Source organism: Cephus cinctus, unplaced genomic scaffold (genome assembly GCF_000341935.2).
Source record: "Cephus cinctus unplaced genomic scaffold, Ccin1 Ccin1_scaffold0265, whole genome shotgun sequence".
NCBI lineage: Eukaryota > Metazoa > Arthropoda > Insecta > Hymenoptera > Cephidae > Cephus > Cephus cinctus.
Window position 1 is genome coordinate 393,671 of NW_014332976.1, and position 19,328 is coordinate 412,998.

Consider the following 19,328-nt stretch of genomic DNA (forward strand, 5'->3'; position numbering starts at 1 on the left):
TATCGGGGAAGCATGACGAACCCTGTTCCTTTGGCTCCTCCTTTACACCTTTTTGGGCGAGGCAGAAACCTGACTGCGATCCAACTGTGCACGGAACGCATAAACACCGAGTATACACCCTGTGTCAACATACAGTGGGACAATATTTTACTAGGATCCATACAGCTGATCGGAGGATCCTACGTACGTGGTCCTTAAGTACACTTGTTCGAGGATCAATCTAACTAAAAAAGTAAAAGATCCTGGTTAATATACCAACAGAATCGTATCGCATCCGATTATAAGTCGACCCACTTGGGCAAGACAGTCCAGAAGTTAAGCTTAAATTCCTGAATGTGTCTTTGAGTTAACCGTTCTTCCAATTGGCAGGTTCCATCTAGGGAATTTAATAATTTCCCTTTAACCACCTGGATTCACGTTGACCGGGTAGACTGAGCTCGTGGTGCTTTTTAAATATCCTGAAAGAGCCTGACTTGCCGATTCTGATCTTTCAGCGTGACTCGACTAGGTTTAACTCTCGTTTACTCTGTTTCTGGATAAACGTGACCTATTTTTGTCATACGTGGAACAGGGGAATTATTAATTAGTAATTATCTTTCATTGTGGTCTTACTTTTAATTATTGAACTGATTTTTCTTGTAAATTTAAGGTAACGGGTCTTTGGTATGTACCTGTTGACTTTTAGGGACTCAATAGTTTTGGTACTTAAGCTCAACAATGCGTGTGACACGCACATTACGTCGTCTTGTTCATACACGCATTACTAGGGTTGCATGACGAGGAAGCCTTCCTTCGCACGCACCTCACGCACATATGTGACATCAGGCGTTTTTAATGTAGACTCGTATGGTGACTAGACGTGTCTCCTCCGAGGCTGGAACATTCCGTACACAAAGCATGACTGTCTACGCGCATAATGGCTCGTATATGGGGAAACGTTGAACAAAGAAAAAACATGCAACGCAACAGGAGAACACGAAGCACAGGGGGGTAGTGCCCAGGCCTACACAGAAGCGATCCTTTTGTTGTGTCGTCGTCATGGGAACAGTAGCTATTGTAGTACGACGTGGGTGGTAAAACGTTTGTTTTACATTGGACGACGCGAGTGGACAGGAGAGAGACAAATTATTAGACGCTACCGATCGATGAGTAATTCGAGAATTATTGATATTCAATTTTATTTCATTGGTCCTTGTAACATGTTTTATTGTTTCATGATGACCGTTATTAATTTTTTATACAAATTGAACATGTTTTTTGGTCGTTGATCTAATCCTTAAACTTTGGTTATTTCTGTTTGGATGAAACGTAGTAAACTAATTTCGAAAATACCGCTTCACAAGAAAATCTCTTGATGATTTTTAGATTTAATAAGATTCTCAGCCAGAGAGAAGATTCTTAGTTCAGAATGTCGCCTGTTAGTTTTGTTTCAAGTTTATGTACATATGTATAGGTATAGTCACTCGGGAAATTCCTATACGGAACGCTTGACCGCGCCTGGACAATGGCGCTGAGAACGTAGGCCGGGGAAGCAACCAGGATCTCAGAAAACCATTGTAGGGTTGGTAGGAAGACTCTGTTCTAAGAATTCGCTACTGCCACCAGGAGCAACACGAGAGGTATTGATTAACATTTGTAACGATAATACACAAATCGTTAACAAATTCGTCTAAAGAAATTGCATCAAGATTTGCTCTTGTAAATTACAACCTTCAACATAATTTCAATTGTTTTATTACTAACACATTGTATGAAATTTTTTTTTAGGAACGTAAGACTAAAAAATATTTACCTTTGTTTAATCTAGGATGTCCACGTGTTCCGAAATTGATTGCTGTTTATTCTATTTCTAAAGCGTCGGTCAATCGAATATTAGCTATGATAAAGGTATCAATAAAATTTCTATACATTTTTATTACAAGGCTAACCGTATGATCGTGAAATTGATAGAAAATGTATCAAGTAAATTTCTAAACTGTCCACTGCGTAGGAGCTTGCAGTGGATTAGGCAAACGACATTAAGGATTAGGATAAGAGAGGATTAAAGAAGTGTCTGGACGAAAAAGTGCACGTGGTCTGGGAGATACTGCTTTAGTTGGAAGGTAGCATTGTGGTATTGCCACTAGACCGTAAGGGACATTAGGAATTGGATTAGAGAGAACCTGGATCGTGAACAGTGCCGGGTATCCGTCAGTTGTTGGTAAACCGTGGTTTAGAATCATCGGGAGAACATGATAGGCGAAGAGGTAGCGAGTGAGCTAAGCGAGCTTAGGATAGCGTGGTAGAATGTCTCTAAACACTATACCTGTTTATATCGACATTATATACATATATACAGAATGGGCTAATATCTTGCTTGCCGTTCATGGCTGCCTTTCGGCAAAACCGACAACTGCTACCACTACGAGAAAGGACTGCACGTTAATCCCCACTCGCTTTCCGCACGCAGATTCCGATTCGTTCCGAGCACGTATAACCAGAGTTGAAAAATGTTTTGTAAAAAATTCACAAGCACAGAAATCCTCATATACCGGATTAATTTACTTGGAAAAATGGAAATACGGTATGCACTAGATTTCATCATATAAATTTCAACGGCCACGACACATGGATAAACATGAGATATTCAAAGTGAAAATATAGCCCTCCGTATAGATACGTGTTTCCTTCTATTAGACGCATCTTAGAAGCTCAAAGTTTAGGTGCAACTATGTTTATTAGCCATTGGTATGCATCAGAAAACATCTTAGGTCTCGAGGGAATGTTTCGGATGGTAAACATTGACGAAGGGAAACACGCTGGAAAACTCGTCAGAATCTTCGGGGTTATTGACAGTAGCATAAGATAACATAACGTGGCGCATAGTATATACGTAGACGGTATTTCATTTGCAGAAGTATATATTTTTACAGATCGGCAGAGTCTCGATACATTATTGTAGATAAATATTGAGAGATCACGTGGTGCGGAATGGAACCGTATCGTATAAATAGTATTGACGGGAATATCTGTCGAGTCGACGTTTACGTTTATGAAAACGATTCCGATAAGGATTCGCGGAATTTTGCCTCAGAGCGTGGTGCTGCCTTGCAGTTTCGGAATTTACGTGTTCGATTGTGAAAATGGAAAAGAAAAAGAAAAAATACGAAAAAAAAATTTGGAGGCGCCGGGTATCGATCTCGGTACCTTTACGCGTCATAAGCGAGCGCTCTTTTTTGAGAAAATATTCTTTATTAGATTTTTTGTATTACAAATTATAAGTAGGTCACTGAAGATTTGCAAGAGACCTGGCGTTATCTGTTCGGTCTTGGGCTCTCGGCCGAAATTTTAATTATTACTTATTCTATTCCGCGTACAACTTTGGGTTACCGGTTAAAAAGAGCGATCACTTAAAAACATGCCAGTTAGTTTTTCCTGCTTTTACGTAAGAAACAAAAGAGGAGGAGAAGAGAGACTATTTACAAATATACAGTGTGAGGTTAATTTTTAACGTCACGTAAACGGGATGCAGTACCGTCTCTCGGAAGATAGAATCGGACTGTATCGGCCAAAAAGTGCAGGGTCCCGATTATTAAATTTAACGAGGTTAGGTTAATTCTTGTTCATACGATAATCACATGCGATACGTCGAGCCACCATCACGCCGAGAAAGTCACCAGCAGCGAGAACTACAGCGCCTCTAGTATCACCGGAGGGAAGCCGCCTAAGGTTGCGCCAGGGGGCGTGGGAGAGCACCAACGTCGGCAGGCGCCTCCACCCGGCCACAGTCGGCCCCGAATGAAGTAGGGAGCCGACTAGACTAGAACATCGCCATGGACATCCCTCACTTCTCGTCAGTCCCGATATCGGTGCCCAGCTGAACGCACCCGTATCGAAGAAGGAGCTCATGATGCGAACCTTTGGCCAAAGAGTCACGACCCCCCGCCACTACAACGTCCCGTCAACCCAGGATCGAACTGCGACAGCTACCCGCCATAACCTGGACGCCCAAGAGACAGCCGCAGCACGCCTAGCCGATTGTCCATGCGTTCCGCGAAAAGACGACGTACGCCATTGTATCGTGCGTAGACTTTAAGGGAACCTAGATTTTCCGGACCGTCCTTCCCAGTATCAAAATTACACGATCCGTTGAAGACTCTGGTTAATATCTACTCTAAAATTGAGCATCCCGCGTCGGGTAGTTATCAAATAGCTTCGCGTTGTTCGATTAATGAACGAATTAGTCCATTGGCATGTTTCAAATATTCGCGCGTAAGCCATGATTGGCCGAAGACTCCCGCGTAGGCGATTGGCCCAGCGGGCCCAACTAGACCTACCGTGAGGGAGCTAGCCCCGACCGGTAAGCAGAAGCACCCCTCGAGCGCCACCATTCTTGCGTTGACAGCCGTCTTGGCTGGTGTGTTGGGAACAAGTAGAGAAAAGTATCGTACAAGTGTCAAAACTGTATCGTTCACGGTAAGCCTCTCGACCCAACAGGACGAAATCTTTTATACTCCGTGCGTAGATTCAAAAGGACGTTATCACTCTAGCGATCGCAAAGTTTATGATAATCGTCTATACATATAGTTCTTGAGAAAGAGATTTGTATCCAAGGTTGGTTGGTATTGCATTTGGGCCAAATCCATCGAGAAGTTTTGATTTTGATATTTTGAATTTTTCGAAAAATTAAATTTATCAATATAACTCACTCAACTTTGACCGATTGAGCTCCAATTTTCGAAAAGTATAGAGTATCATTTAGCCGTGATATGTCTCAAATTTGGCGGAGATCGGTAAAACGGATCTGATTATACGTATATTCAAGTTTTTGAATTTCAGCCAATTCTAAAATATTAGACCCGAAGAGATCATGCAAGAGATTTATCCTCACATGCCTTCTCTACAGTATGGAGCACCTCAAGTTGTGAGAGGCACGGGGACTCCCGTTAAACAAGCTGCAAGTTGAACCTTGCAATTTGCTTCCTCCGAATCGTAAGGAGTGTACGAAGTCCCTATACGTGGAAGCCAAGAATTTTAATTTTGCAATATGCTTCCTCTGAATCCTGGGTAGTAGATGAAGATTCATCTATGAGGAAGCCAAAGATTAAAAAAAAAATGAAAATGCTTCCTCATAGAAGGACTTCGTACGCTACTTACGATTCGAAGGAAGCAAATTGCAAGGTTCAACTTGCAGCTTGTTTTCGTTTTGTGTGAAGTAGCCTTTTCCTTCGATTAATGCCACTGGGTTGTCAGTCTGATTTATGACAGAGAATGCGGTGAAATATTTCCTCCCTTCTTCAATTCTTCTTTTCTCTTCATGTATAGGTTTGGTTTTTTGCTCTATTATATTTCTAAGTGCTGATCCTTCATTTAATTTTTTGGGACTATTGACCTTTTCAAAAAATGCACCTAATACGTAATAATATGTTGAGCTTATCTTGCGTCTTGCTGACCAGAAGTTTTTCATTATTTTGCTTGTAGTTTTCTATGTTTATTCCCGCTCTATTCCTTAGTGGACTATCCTTAAGTAGTGTTTTTATTTTAATTATATAACTCCCGATTATGAAATCAGCCAGGCGCCTATGAGCCAAAGGCGTTCTGAGGGAAAACAAACCCAAAACCAAAGCAAGTGGAGTCGCTGTAAACTTTACGCGGGAAGATATTTCAAATCACCCGAAGTATATAATACTTGCGTGTCTCGTAGATGGGGCTACGCAACAATGCAAAACAGTCAAATCATGTAATAACGTACGTTTCGCGAATATAAAAACCCAGCGGAACGGTGATAAAATTCATTCAGCTACTACACCCCCTGTAGTGAAGCCCGCGAGATAAATTCTGGATTTAGAAAGGAAAAAGTAAAGGAGTACCGATCCTCCCTGGATAGTTTCGAAGGATTCGCTGGAGTCATAGCGGCTCCAAACGATGCCCACCAGCTAAAAACGGGGTCGAGAGGAATATAAAGGGTTACGGGCATTGGAAAAACCACCCGACCACCTTGCCTCTCAAGTTTCCCATAACGTACTATCTAAAGGTATCTTGCCAGCGGGTGAATAACACCACTCTTCTGATAAGGACTCGCGCAAGTTTCCTTCGGAACGTGATACTATGTTGCAGATTCCGAATTTATGTGTTCGATCGTGAAAATGAAAAGAAAAAGAAAAATGACGAAAAAAAAATATGGAGGCGCCGGGTATCGATCCCGGTACCTCTCGCATGCTAAGCGAGCGCTCTACCATCTGAGCTACGCCCCCTCTTGAAAAACATACGTTCTTTGTTTTCGGTAATACGTAATCGTTTACTGATATTTCATTCGGTTTCTCACTTGATCACTCGGCGCCATTTCTATACCAGGTTAGTATGAATAATACGAAGGGTACAGCATACTTATGCTGGTACGTTCATTTCGTTAAGATACTAATAAAGGAATTGAAGGATAAAAGTATTTGCAAAAGTAAATCGTAATAAAAAAAATTCTGTTAGCGTGTGACAGAAAATATTGTCTATATTGTGTGTAAGATAAGAGACATGATAAAATTGTTCTATACTCATACATTTGCGTAAAGCAGTTTATATTCCTATAAAATCTGTGATTGTAATAGATTACAGTAATAAATCATTGAGTATAGTTTTTATACTATACTTCGATATACTTTTATATTTCGATATATTTTTTTGTAAATATTTCCCTGCAAAAATTTCGCGTTCCATATGCAATAATTTTCGAAAATACTGTAAATTTTGGAAAATGAGTATGTGAATGGAATCCGCCTCTGTAGGGTAAAATTCTACGTATACGTATGATACCTTGAAAGTAACTAACAGTCTCTATCAATAGATAAGGACTTGTGTAAAATTTCTATACAGTAATAAAAATTTCAATGATAACCACTTATTAGACAGCATAGAAAATGGAAGCAATGTGAGACCTTTAAATGGCCATGACACGCGACAGTAAATTGGAAAAGTCGAGTCTCCATTGTCACGACGCGAGGTAGCTTCAAAAGGTGAAAAAAAGGATGAAGTAAAAGGGGCGCGTCGATTTAACCAGGGACGCAGCATCAGAATCGATAACAAATAGTCAATATAGGGTCGTCAGTGGAATTACAGTTTGCCGTACAGTCAAGACGCACAGTGTCTTCGAGGACCTTGAAGAGCAGGTATACCAACCTCCCTAAAGTACAGCCATAAGTGAGCTACCATCTATATGACCGAGCTATTGGATTTAGAGTGAGTGGTACGCTTGGCGCCGAAGCGAGAAGTTCTACCAACCTCCGTTACGGTATGGAAGCCTGCTCCGCGAAGCGGTCTCTTTTCCGATAATTTACCATTCATTAACATAAAGCCAGTACACGGCGTTGCCAACTATCAAATCTAGCCGAGGCTTTCTAGACAAGGTAACCCTGGGACTTCGATATGAAATCCTCGAGTCGACTCCTTCACTCACTGCGGCCCTGCTCGGAGTTTGCTCTTATTTTCCAATACTGCCTCATTTCGCTCCATCCCTTTTCACTCCATCTCTGCCTGTTTCGTACGGTCTTCCCGCGGTTTTGGCTTCTCCTTCGTTCCTTCGTTTTCTACGTCAGATGAAATATTCCGATTTTTTTTCGAGTCCAAGTCGCCCCTGTTGTAACGTATTTCTTTAACTTGACAACGGTAACGAAAATACGAGAACTAACTTACGTCACTTTCGCCCGTCCACCCTTCATCCATGCATCCGCATGTCAGCCGGACTCGCCGGAGCTGGTTCAGCTGATCCGTAAAGGCCGAGAGCTCGGATACTCAGATAGGCACTGCACTGTAGCAGAGCACTGCACCTCCGAAGCACGCGCAGAAAATCGATAGGATTTTCTGAATATTGCGAGAACTGCACAAGCGAGAATTTTCCATGCCGTATAAAAAACACAGAAAAAACTATCGACACGGAAGCGCCAGCGACATCGAGGCCCAAGACAGACTGCTTTGATAACAGTCAAACTCAAGAACTAATCATTCCGATTGGTCGAAATTCTTATAGTCGACAGTTCGACCGGACCTCTGCCAATCCGTAGAGACGTCTCCGTCGAGTACTCTCATCTGCCGGGCAACTCGGTACGTCGAGACTTTTTCTCCACGGCAGATTCGAGCACCTGGACCTCGACTAAACAATATTCTGAATCTTTCCTAGAGCATTGGCGTAACTGTACGAATCAATCCGAGAGCGTAGCTTCTGAGCAGGTTGGCGACCCGAAAGGAACCAGAAACGACAGCTGGAGTCGTCTGGTGACCGTGAGTCGAAAATTCACGACACACTGTATAATGTTAGATTAAAAAAGTTTCCCTACACTCATTCAGGCAAGATAATGGTACGTTCTAAAGATTTCTGTATCGAAAAGACATTACTGACAAGCACAAGGATTCTCATGGTGCACATATTGTAAGTTTTTTAGTTGCAATTTCATATGAAATACCGTATGGCAGGGAGAAATCGTTGAGGCATGTGATTTAATATTGAAATATCAGAGTCGTGTCCATGCTCTTCGAACGTATTAGACTTTAAATGGTAGAATTATTGAAGAAACGTAAAAACAAAATAATATTCATACGTTATGATTGAAGACGCATGGGAAATCTGCAGTTGACAATGATGAATAGAATCTATCTGGTTATCAAATCCGCCAGAACCAGTTAAAAATGAAGCATCTTCAAGCGAAAATCGAGAGCCGAACACTTACCGATAACAAACCTTCTAAAAGCGTTAAGTAGCATAAATTAATTTTCAGATCGAAAGTTAATAATTGAAGATCATCTTATGCGGTGTTATCTATAAATAATTTCCAGCTAAACATAATCTGAAACGACATTGAAACCATCCCAAAATAGCATAGCTGTTATTTGCTTGCTTTGTTCCTAGAAGTTCCCGTTTACAAGGCGCGACGGTTGCCGATGTCGTTCAATGAAAAGTAACTTCCGCGATACGCGAAAGTCACACTCTCGCTTTAACGGGAAAAATCGATATACTTAAATAACAATGAAAACTATTAATTGTGCCTGAAACATGTCTCTGAAAAATCTTTTTTCCTATTATTTCCAACAGTCTCAGTCTAATGATTTAGAAACGTTAGTTATAAATCACCATAAAATTACAGACTGCTTAACCAAATTTCTATAGCATAGAACCAAACACCATAGACGTTAAGTGTACGAGTGTCTACGAGTCTCGAAGGATATTGCATAACGCCAGGGCACAAGTCCCAATCCCTACGAGAATCACTACTTTTGCTTTTAAATGACACTGACACAGGTCACCAGCACGAAAACTCCCTAGAAATTCATTTTCCTCTCGTAAGCGTCCCTAGTTCGTTAACGTACTAAATGTTGTCCACCCGACGCCCACGTATTTTCCTCTTCGCGTTGGTATGTCCGGCACGCAGCTATACATAGTCGCCCCGAGCTCCCAAACAGTTTTCGCGTTTGAGCCAACAAATCGTAATCTTACTGTTAAACGACGTGGAAGCCTTTTGCACTTTAATTTCAAGCGACACGATTAAGTCAAATATATCATTTGACCGATCACACGGTCTAGTTAACCCTTCGGCACGTTAAGGGTCCTCAGGTCACGTTTCCATAAACATTATCCCAGCATCGGAAGTTTAAAGAGCAAATATTTGCCCTTTCTGCTCGTTATACGCTCACCGCGACTTGCGCGTACGGCTTGTCACTGGTTAACATACGAGCCAAGTGGATGCTCGATACTCATTGCAGTTTCGCACCAGCAACTTGCAATAAAGAAGTCTCTGTACAATTTTAATTAAGTTCGAATAAAGACGCACGGGGCACAAAGAATTCCCTGTGGACCCGAATTGCAATCTGCTTGTAATTTAATTTCTCTACAAGATTTTTGATGCAATTTCATTTCTACTACTTTTCTTCTTTATCCTTTCTACGACAACGGCTTACACGTGTTCCGATGCAATTGCTGCACCGGCTGAATTTGGCTACTTCGTTCAAACGGCAGCACACACGTGCTTCGCATTCCGGAGCACATTTCCTATAGGGTTTATATGGTATTTTCGACAAATTGAAATATCACCTGATAACTCGGGTCGTTCCTGAATATGTTTCCCCGAAGTATCATCTACTTTTCGATGAATTTTATATTCCTCCGACAATCCGCCCGCTCTTGTACAATTCGTTTTATATATTTTGAGTCCATCCGATTTCATACACCCTTAACCATGTTCTTAGTATATATTCCAGCCTATGTATCAAATGGGTGTACCGATAACGCAAAGACGAAACGAAATGCTAATTATTAGACGATGTCAGGGAGCGGCATTCTGAATAAATGTTTATGCCGATGAACACTCGCATAGATGAATCGTGTCGATGGCAAAGAGAGAGAATGAGTATCTATAATAACTGTAACAGAGTATAGAGTATATACCTATACTATAGATTACGACAGTACGTAAAACAGATCCTCGAATTTAGTGACACACTTTCTTAATGCATTAGTAGTCGTAGTAGCAAAGAATATTTTAAAAGGTCGAACAAAGAAACATTTGTCGGTTACAGTGTCACTATGTTCGATGCTAATCAGATCAATCGATAATGCAGTGCTTTCACAGATTATCAGCAATTTATTTGAAAATTATTTTCTACCTCTTAAATTATTATTGGTACTGTGATGCATTTTCTGCAAGGAGTGGCCATGGAATTTTTGGTCCACCACTCGAAAGTTACATTTAGAAATACTCTTTTAAATTTCTTATCATAGACTTCCCTATCTCCACATACTATAGACATTGGCTATAAATATTATATTATCCACTTGAATATAGGTGTCCTATCCTGTTGAAGCATTGGCCAGGTCACGAACATTTTATTTATCATATGGATCAACTTGAGTTCACTCGGTAAGTACGTACTTGAAGTGATGATTGTATAGTTTTTGAAGTACGATAACAGCTTACGTACCACGTGCTTGAATATTTATAGTACATGCAACTCGTGTATCACTAGCCATTGATCGTTACTAATAATTATATTTCTGACGGTCCTGAGCTATTGGTTAATTTTTTTAGTATCGCCGACGTACACGCAATAAGAATCGTCACTTTATCTTCTGTGAAGATTTTTAAAATTTTCTGGGAATTCGTAGTTAACGATAGGACTGGTATCTGGCCGTTATCTAAATTGAATTTGAGGAAAGACGAATGAAGGAAAAAGAAAAGAAAATTCCTTCGGTACGGAAGATACTCGGTTGTCGATAAAGAAATTATTTAACGCTGAGAAGCTCTTTTGGAATGATACCTATAATTATACAGTTTGGTTGAAATTATTTTTTAATGAGATTAATTATATCGTATGTAATTAATTAGCGATCAATATTCATGTCATATTCCAGACAATTGGATCGACTTAATTAATCGTTGTGTTGTATGTACTAGTAATAAAATTTGTGTTTCTAAAGGACGCTTATACCGATACCTACTCGTTAAGTATTTCATAAGAAATTCGGTAATCAATATCCTAGAAATTCCGAATGAAGATTACGAGAAAAGATACAGTGAACCGCGATCATGATCTATTATTGCATTAATAGACGTCAGATGCTCTTTTGATGTGTAATATTATTTTTAAAAATCTTCATCCAGACAAGACCTATGGTCATTATCTAAGAGTGTATTTTTATTCTCACTTGAACAATGCACGTGAACTTAAGAGCCCTAGAAAATTTAACGATAACAAACATACAGAGGAACGATGCAGTCGTGACGGAAACCCAAGCACCGAGCACTCGCATGGTCTGTGAACCATGTGGGATATTTTTATTCTTCAACGCCTCAAGCTGGTTTACATTGCCATTAACATTTAACCAACCGATACAGTAACGATAAGTGCTAAAATAATTTTCGACGATCGAAACAAAAAATTGAATTCATTATTGAATTACGTATTGCAATAAATATCACAGGCTGTTATAAATGTTAAAAAAATATTTATAAGTTTAATATTTTAAAATGACTACTGACCTTTCTTTCGGTCGAAGGCTAAGCGTGACTCTTGACTCGGAAAAGCTTTTAGCATACCTGTCACCGGGATGTCAACGAAAATGATTAATTTTGACAGATTTTCAATTTTCGTTCGTCCAAAAAGTTCAATCAAATTATTACGACTTAGATATAAATTTTTTCTTACACTTCTCTCTACGTACAAGTTTCACTAGGAGTTACCAAGGTAAATGGCATTAGTTACGTTTAATGTCTTTTCATTGGGATGCTTAATGACTTGGACGCTTCCAGATAAATCGATTGGCTGTTTGATATAAGGTCGCGTAGGCGTAGCGAGAGACTAGCGCTTCCAGCTGTGCACATAGGTGTATATGACATAGGACGGAAGGCGGACAGTCTAAATTCCTAGGGTCGTAGAAATTAAAATAAATAAATATGACGTCCCTAAACGTCACTATAATTAGATAGAAGATAAGCATCCGTCCCGATCTGGATGCTCTTATTACGCAATCACTTGAAATATATATGCACAATACAGATCAGCAAAATGTTACAAAGAATTAGGCCGTTAGAAAAATTTCTCGAAATGGGACACTGCTCGGCAAGTTCCAACTAAGAATCAATTCTTGGTTCTCTTCCTCCCGGGACAAGATTAGACTTTGCGTAATTTTACTAGCGAACCTGAACGATACACAAATGTTAAAATGACTCAAGAACTTTCAGCTACGGTGAATCAGAACGTCCACTAAATTTATCATCACGTATAATTATAAGTTATATCTTAAGAATAAGTATCCACGACCTCATCAACTGCACTGACCGATCTTGCTGTAGCTGCACATAATACGAATGCTACTGCTTGATATTCCATATCCATATACCGATCGATGGATATCTAAATCGCAATCTGTTCATCGTCGAAGAATAAAAAATTTTAGCGAACAAGTCAACCAATAAAATTTCTAGTTTCCATCATGTTTCAAGCTCCAGCGGTCCATCCCTGCCGGGGAGAATCGGCTTGAGGATTCCATTATAGGAATTTTTGCTGAGTCTACAATCTTTTTCGTTGCTCCATTCATCCAATTCCCTGGCGTTCTATCTAGAATTCGCTATAACTGATACGCTCAGCCGAAATGCCTTTGACCAAGAGAGATTTTACTCGTCGAGATGGAATAAATTTTTCAAGATGAAAATTCTGCCTTGTACGATGCAGATATTTTATAGCTGTCAAAATTTAGTAACCGCTTGATACTACGAGCAGCCGAAATACCGTGTTTGAAAAGTGTTAACCAATGATGAATATGATGGGTTGACTCTTGAAGGGGAGAGAGCTGCAACATGAGTCCATCACAGTAGTGGAGAATATGACATTGAACTTAACTCGGTAATGAGCCTCGGCCATGGTCAACCTGAAAGTAAAATTGATTCTCGCCGATGAAATCATCACCCGACTGCATAATTCATCAGGGATTCGTAGAGCAATGAGTTTGTCTATCGAAGGAATAATGAACGAGAAGAATCCTTAGAGGCTCAACGCAGGAAGCCCCCAACGTGATAGCATCAAAACGGATGTTGACAAGTTGAAAGATGATAGTGGGTTTATGTGTGTAATTGAATGGCGACAAGGGAATACAGGGGAGATTATGGTACAGGGTATGACAAAGGATGTTCAGAATATAGCAGAGGAAATATTAATTCGTACCGTTTAATCACGTGGGTTTAAATCGGACCTGTCACCGTCACCTGTTGATTAAGGCGCGTCCTATTTGCGTGACGGAATTACGAGGTAAGCTTACGAGTGTATATACAAAAGATTTACGGCGCCCCTATAGCCTCACTGTTTCTCGAAAACCGCAGCTTTGTTACCAACCTCGTGAAGATAAGCTATTTCGAATTTCGTATATCGTTACATTATATTCACCCGGTACAGAGTTTCACTAAGGCACTGCTTAGGTTCATTTAGTCAGTTCGTTTATGAGCGCGCGATTCTGATTATAAATTGTAGCACAGGCTTTATATAGTTCCATTAATTAGGTACGCGTCAGTATCCGTAGGTAATACAATTTTAGATAAAATTTGAAAACGATTGTCAAAGAAGTCAGCGGCTGAAGGGACGGACTACTGATTTTCGCATGAAAACGTGCCAGAGCTACCGTTTCCATCGGTGTCAACGACGTATCCCTTTGATCGTTCGGGCGCGCCTTAAAATTCAGGACAATATTTGACAGAGGCGCTCGAGCACTGGGATTACCGGTGCAGTTGAAATGTCAAATAAATTCTTGAAATTTTTTTTCCAATGTTTAATGTATATTTATATATTTCGATTCGCAAAGGATGCGAACAAAAATCGTATGAAGGTGTCGAAATGCAAATGAGTGACGGGTCTTATTTTATATACAAACGGCACTACGGTTCATGGTTACCTGCAGGAAAGGTAATCCGTAGCAAATAGGCTTTAACGTGTAAGTATCGTGGACGTTTCGGTCAGACAGACACCTAACGTAACGCGCCTAACGGCGTACGAAATGTCGGACATTAACGGCAAGGCCAAACGAATTGTATGAATTCACAGAGTAAACGGGAAGCCCTTGAGGGTTACCATTTACGGCAAATAAATCACTTTAATGATATCACGTTGGTAACGGCGATTCATTACATGAAATACGTATTTCGAATCAGGGTAGGCAAAACTTTTGTATTTTCTCGATCAATCAATCCTAGTACAAAGAACGGCCTCGATTGTTTTCTTATATCTGAATTGGTAAAAAGTATACAGTATCTATTGATCGAAGGAGAGCAATGGGGACCGTACAATGTATTTATTTTACTCTTGAGCCGGTATTAGCCCTCGGCTGTCACCATGGGTCATTGTGGACCGAATTTTGACTTTACAGACACATATCTCGAAGGTGGGTCTTGCGAGCGAGCTATCTTCCTTATGCATGCCATTTTACAACTCTCCCTGTACTTACTGTATCCCTTAGATTTTCGAGGTGTACCACGTATACTAAAATGATGAAAATCGGGGTGGGTCACTTGGGAATGTTTCCTTGTTAGAGACAACCGGTCTTTCAAATTCGGCCGAGATATGTCAATTGAAAAGTCATATAGACTACTTTATTAAATATAAGTAGTTTTATAAAGAATTAAATAAATTTTTGAACTTAGATTACTGCTGTTCACGGAAACCAGAGTATACCCTTATAAACCCTTATATACTACCGATCCGAGGAATTACTCCTAGTGCAAGTGTCGTCACCAGTTTAAATGTAATACAAGGGGAATTATATCTCAACGGGAGTCGAGTAGATACAGTACTGCCGCGAACAGCGCTCGTTAATTTTTTGAAATACCTGATTGATGCGAGAACAAAGGTGTAATTCTGGTCGCTCACAATGGTTTTAGGTTACGGATACATGAGTTTACTCAGTTTGTTGTTTTGGAGAAAATTCTTAGAAAAATGTTGTGGTTTAGGTATTTTTTTAGATTTGATGTTCCGATTCTCTTGCATGCTGTTCGAGAGTTCGGACTTCTTTTTGAGTTCAATCGGATCGTACGGGGTTTCGCCGACACCCTGCCGCTTTTCCGCGAACTTCTACCCGACCGAAAGAGGGACAAGAAATTATTTTCTCAAGAAGTCCTCGCTAATGATTATTTAGAGCCATCAGCTAATCGCTGTACAAGATGTAACTGCTTGACAAAAATAGTCGGGCTCATCGGGTTAACAATCGAGCAGATAAAAACCAGATAAGAACGTTAGCCAAATAATAAAAGAGCAAGGCTCAGTCTCTACGCATGCGAGGAATCGAGGGACTCTCGAAGTTTTGAAAAACGGTGTATCGCCTGGCATGCGGTCGAAGATAGCCAAAGTAGGTATAACGATGGCTATCCTAGAGCGGGCTTTCAGAGAAGGTGGAGGTCCAACAGTGAAAGTATTACTCGCCGAAGATGTTGGCGGCCACCCTCGTGTAACAAAAAACGAGAATGCGATAAAAGGTATTGTCGGACAGCTTGCACTTCTCTGCAAGGGAAATAATAATTCTAGTGCGGGGGTTTTTACTGAACTTGTTGTATTGCAAAGGATTTGTATTTGCATTTAATTAATTATAAATGTTACGATTGGCATTCACGAAATGTTTCGGATACTTTTTCTACAAGAGGAACGTGTAATGTTTATAGGATACAGTAAAATCCATAGAATACCATAATTTAGAAAAAGTGTCCGAAAGGTTTCGTGTCCAAAATATATGTGTGAATACCGTAAAACATTATGTCTTCTTATCGGTACTGGTTCGCATCTTTACTTTACTAGTTAATGTAAATATTTATGTGTATATATTTCACATATTTTTGTATTAATAACATATCAGCCAAAAACTTTTTAATAAGGAATCTGAGAAATTACAAATATCTACAATGGAAACAATAATAAAACTACACAAATTTCCGTCCCAATGGTAAGTATAAACACCCGAATTATTAACTGTAACCAGAATCCGGATAGGACATGCTAGGTTATATGTACATATATGTATATGTTCCGGCTACATTTAATCATATGGTGCTCGAGTACTGATGAAATACTGAGCTGCTTACACGTATCTATAATAATTAGCGAAAAATTTCTTTCAATCATTTATCCGTATATGTTTGTGGCGTTACCGTCCGTGCCCGAGTGTCTCATTATATATTTTTCATTTCATGCGGTGTTGCCAAGTTTCAACTGTTCGCAATAGCTGATGACAGCATCTAACGATTCGGAGATTTTAGCTTCATTTAATTTGCAATTAGTCTTTGAAATACCCGGTAAGGTCACTTTTTTATTGGTATGTATCGAATCCTGAAGAATTCACGAATCGGTTATACCATTTGTTGCTTAAAAGTTCACTTTAAATATGTTAGTTTCTCATCCAAAGTCGAAATTCAATCGCTGTAACCTTTGAGTCCATATACAATAACGTTTGAGCGGTGAGCGGCCTTCAAATTTTGCCATAGAATTCAGAATTATTTAATTTATAATCTATAAAAGTAGGTAAGTGATCGACGAAAAATGTATATTCTTGAAAGATTATTTCTTATATAACGCTACAATGTTATTGGCTGTTATTGCTCCTACGAAAACTAATATTCCGCGCTTTCTTCAAGCATCAAAAACATTTTACAGAACTCTTATCAATGAAAATGCGGTCAATTGATTTATTTTAAATAATTGTCGTGTCCTGGCACCACTTACGGAAAACGTTTCCGTTGTCAAGACTCACCCATAAGACAAGTTGTTACTAGAAGCCAAAGCGCTGTCATTTTGAGTCGGTGAGAATCCGGCGTGCTTCCAAAAATAAAGTCAAATGCGTGGATGAAGGAATCGACGTAAAAACGTAAGAGTTAATAGCAGATTTCTTCCTTCCTTTCCTTATTCCTGCCTCCTCCAATGTAGAGATATGCCAGTAATAGCAGATTCGTAATACACAACACCTTTAATAATGGTACGTACGTTACGATTATAAGCATTAGCCCTTGTATTCTTAGAGCACTGCACTACCGCCGATTTCAAAGAGTGTGCAATGATGATACTTCTATGTCATATACCGACAAGATGCCGGTAACAAGTCGGAAAAAGTTTGGAGGTAAATAAAATTCGTCTAGCGGAGAATAGTTATCGACAATAATGACCGAGTAACGCGACGTGGTAGTTTTTCTCAGTGAGCACTGTTGTTCTCTTTCGTTTATTAACGTCGCCACGACGAAGGGCGAGCCACGATGTTACGTTCGCGTCGCGCGACTAGACATATCTGGCGTTCTCGCGGAGGTGTCTGCCGTGGTAGTCGCGGTCTTGGAGCTTCGGCCGAGGGGAAATTGAAAGCAGCATGCGGCAGCCAGCCGTCTGGCCTTCTGTCCTCCACTAACCTTCACTCCATTGCCTCCTCTACTACTTCTGCGGCAGCCAACGTTTCTAAGGAAAATTCAAGGTATTTTTATATCTTCCCGAACGATCTTCTCCTGGATGAACCAAGTAGATTGGAAATATTCGAGCAGAGCTTCGTGAGTTGCATAAGTGTTAGGCATACATGGCCGATATATACATTGGAAGTAGACAGGAGATAGCGTCGAAGGAGTAAGTTATGGCCTGTGTCATTTTTTTTCCCATGGGAAAAATATTCTTAAATGGGTTTATTAAGATGATATATTATGAACGACTTATTGTAGAAAATATTTTTGGTAGTTATTCTGGTGCAGCAACTGGATTGGGTTAGATAATGGTACTGGGGTGTTTAGCGTTGACGAATAGACAATAGGCAATGATTAAGCTTCCGGTTCTGTTAAACTGTTACCGTACAGAGACCTTGATCTGATCTGAATACGTTGACCGTGAGATTATAACGGTCCGTAGTTCCAGGAAAATGTAGCAGTTTTCTCATAGCTTTGTAACGCGTTGGAGATATCCCCGAGCGAAGCTTGGAATATCCTCAGTGTCTGTTTAAATGAAATTAAAAGGGATGAGCCTCGTTCAGGATTTTGCGAATTGAAGATAATTACGATAGAAGTTTCTTCTAATACCTGTACGTTGCGTGAATATAAACAATTTCTACATTTAATTGATTTTCAAGAATGAGGAATTCATGTTAATCTTAAACATTTGGAAATCATTTAGCTTTCGCATGTTTGATGAAAATATCTTTGGATCTGATTGTTTCTCAAAGCTGTACGGCTTTAAGAATTTTTAGAAAAAACAACGTTTGACCCTGTTGATATGACGTTTCTCGTGGGATGATTTTAAACTACTCCTTAATTCGATCGCCGATTGACAGCCGGTAATGAAGTTAGTCGCCCGATACGGGTGCCCCGCCTTTATATTAGTGACGATAACTCACGAGAGCTTCATTACGAAAAGTGCACTTAATAGTACACTAATTAAATCGCTCCATTAAAGTTTCCTCCGGTAAGTGGATGAGAACGAAGGTTTATGCTTCACCGAGTTATCTTAATTGTCTACTGGTTGCATCAGCGCTGACTAAACTTTATAACTTGAGAACTATTGGTGAGTAAATAATAAATCGATTAAGATGGTCGTGAACATATTTTTATATGTTTTATATGTTAAAAGACTCGTGCACAGTTATCTTTAATACATTTTTTTATTGTAGGCTTGATCGTTATTATAAAGATATCAATGTACTGTTCATTACGGATACAAAATATCTGACAAAACGTATGAGTGACTGTGAATAGGATATTGTATCGGTATTGTTTTCGAACTGATCGCTTACCAATTAGGGATTAAATCATTCATTATCAATTTTGTATTAACGTTAGGAACCTGAGATCGATTTGGAAAGCAGTACTGATTATTTAGGA

The 19,328-nt window shown here is 39.8% G+C and overlaps 1 protein-coding gene and 1 non-coding gene across 2 annotated transcripts in view; both read right to left on the reverse strand.

Moving 5' to 3' along the window:
- LOC107265965 (xaa-Pro aminopeptidase ApepP) overlaps positions 1 to 17,855 on the reverse strand; it is a 34,428-nt gene extending 16,573 nt beyond the window's left edge. Inside the window, exon 1 of the mRNA XM_015735960.2 lies at positions 17,237 to 17,855. Within this exon, the coding sequence (XP_015591446.1) occupies positions 17,237 to 17,276 (40 nt within the window). The 5' untranslated portion in view covers positions 17,277 to 17,855. The remainder of the gene's footprint in view (positions 1 to 17,236) is intronic.
- Positions 6,161 to 6,233, reverse strand: Trnaa-agc. Its single transcript has one exon. It is a non-coding gene; the product is annotated as a tRNA-Ala (tRNA).
- Positions 17,856 to 19,328: the final 1,473 nt, after the last annotated feature.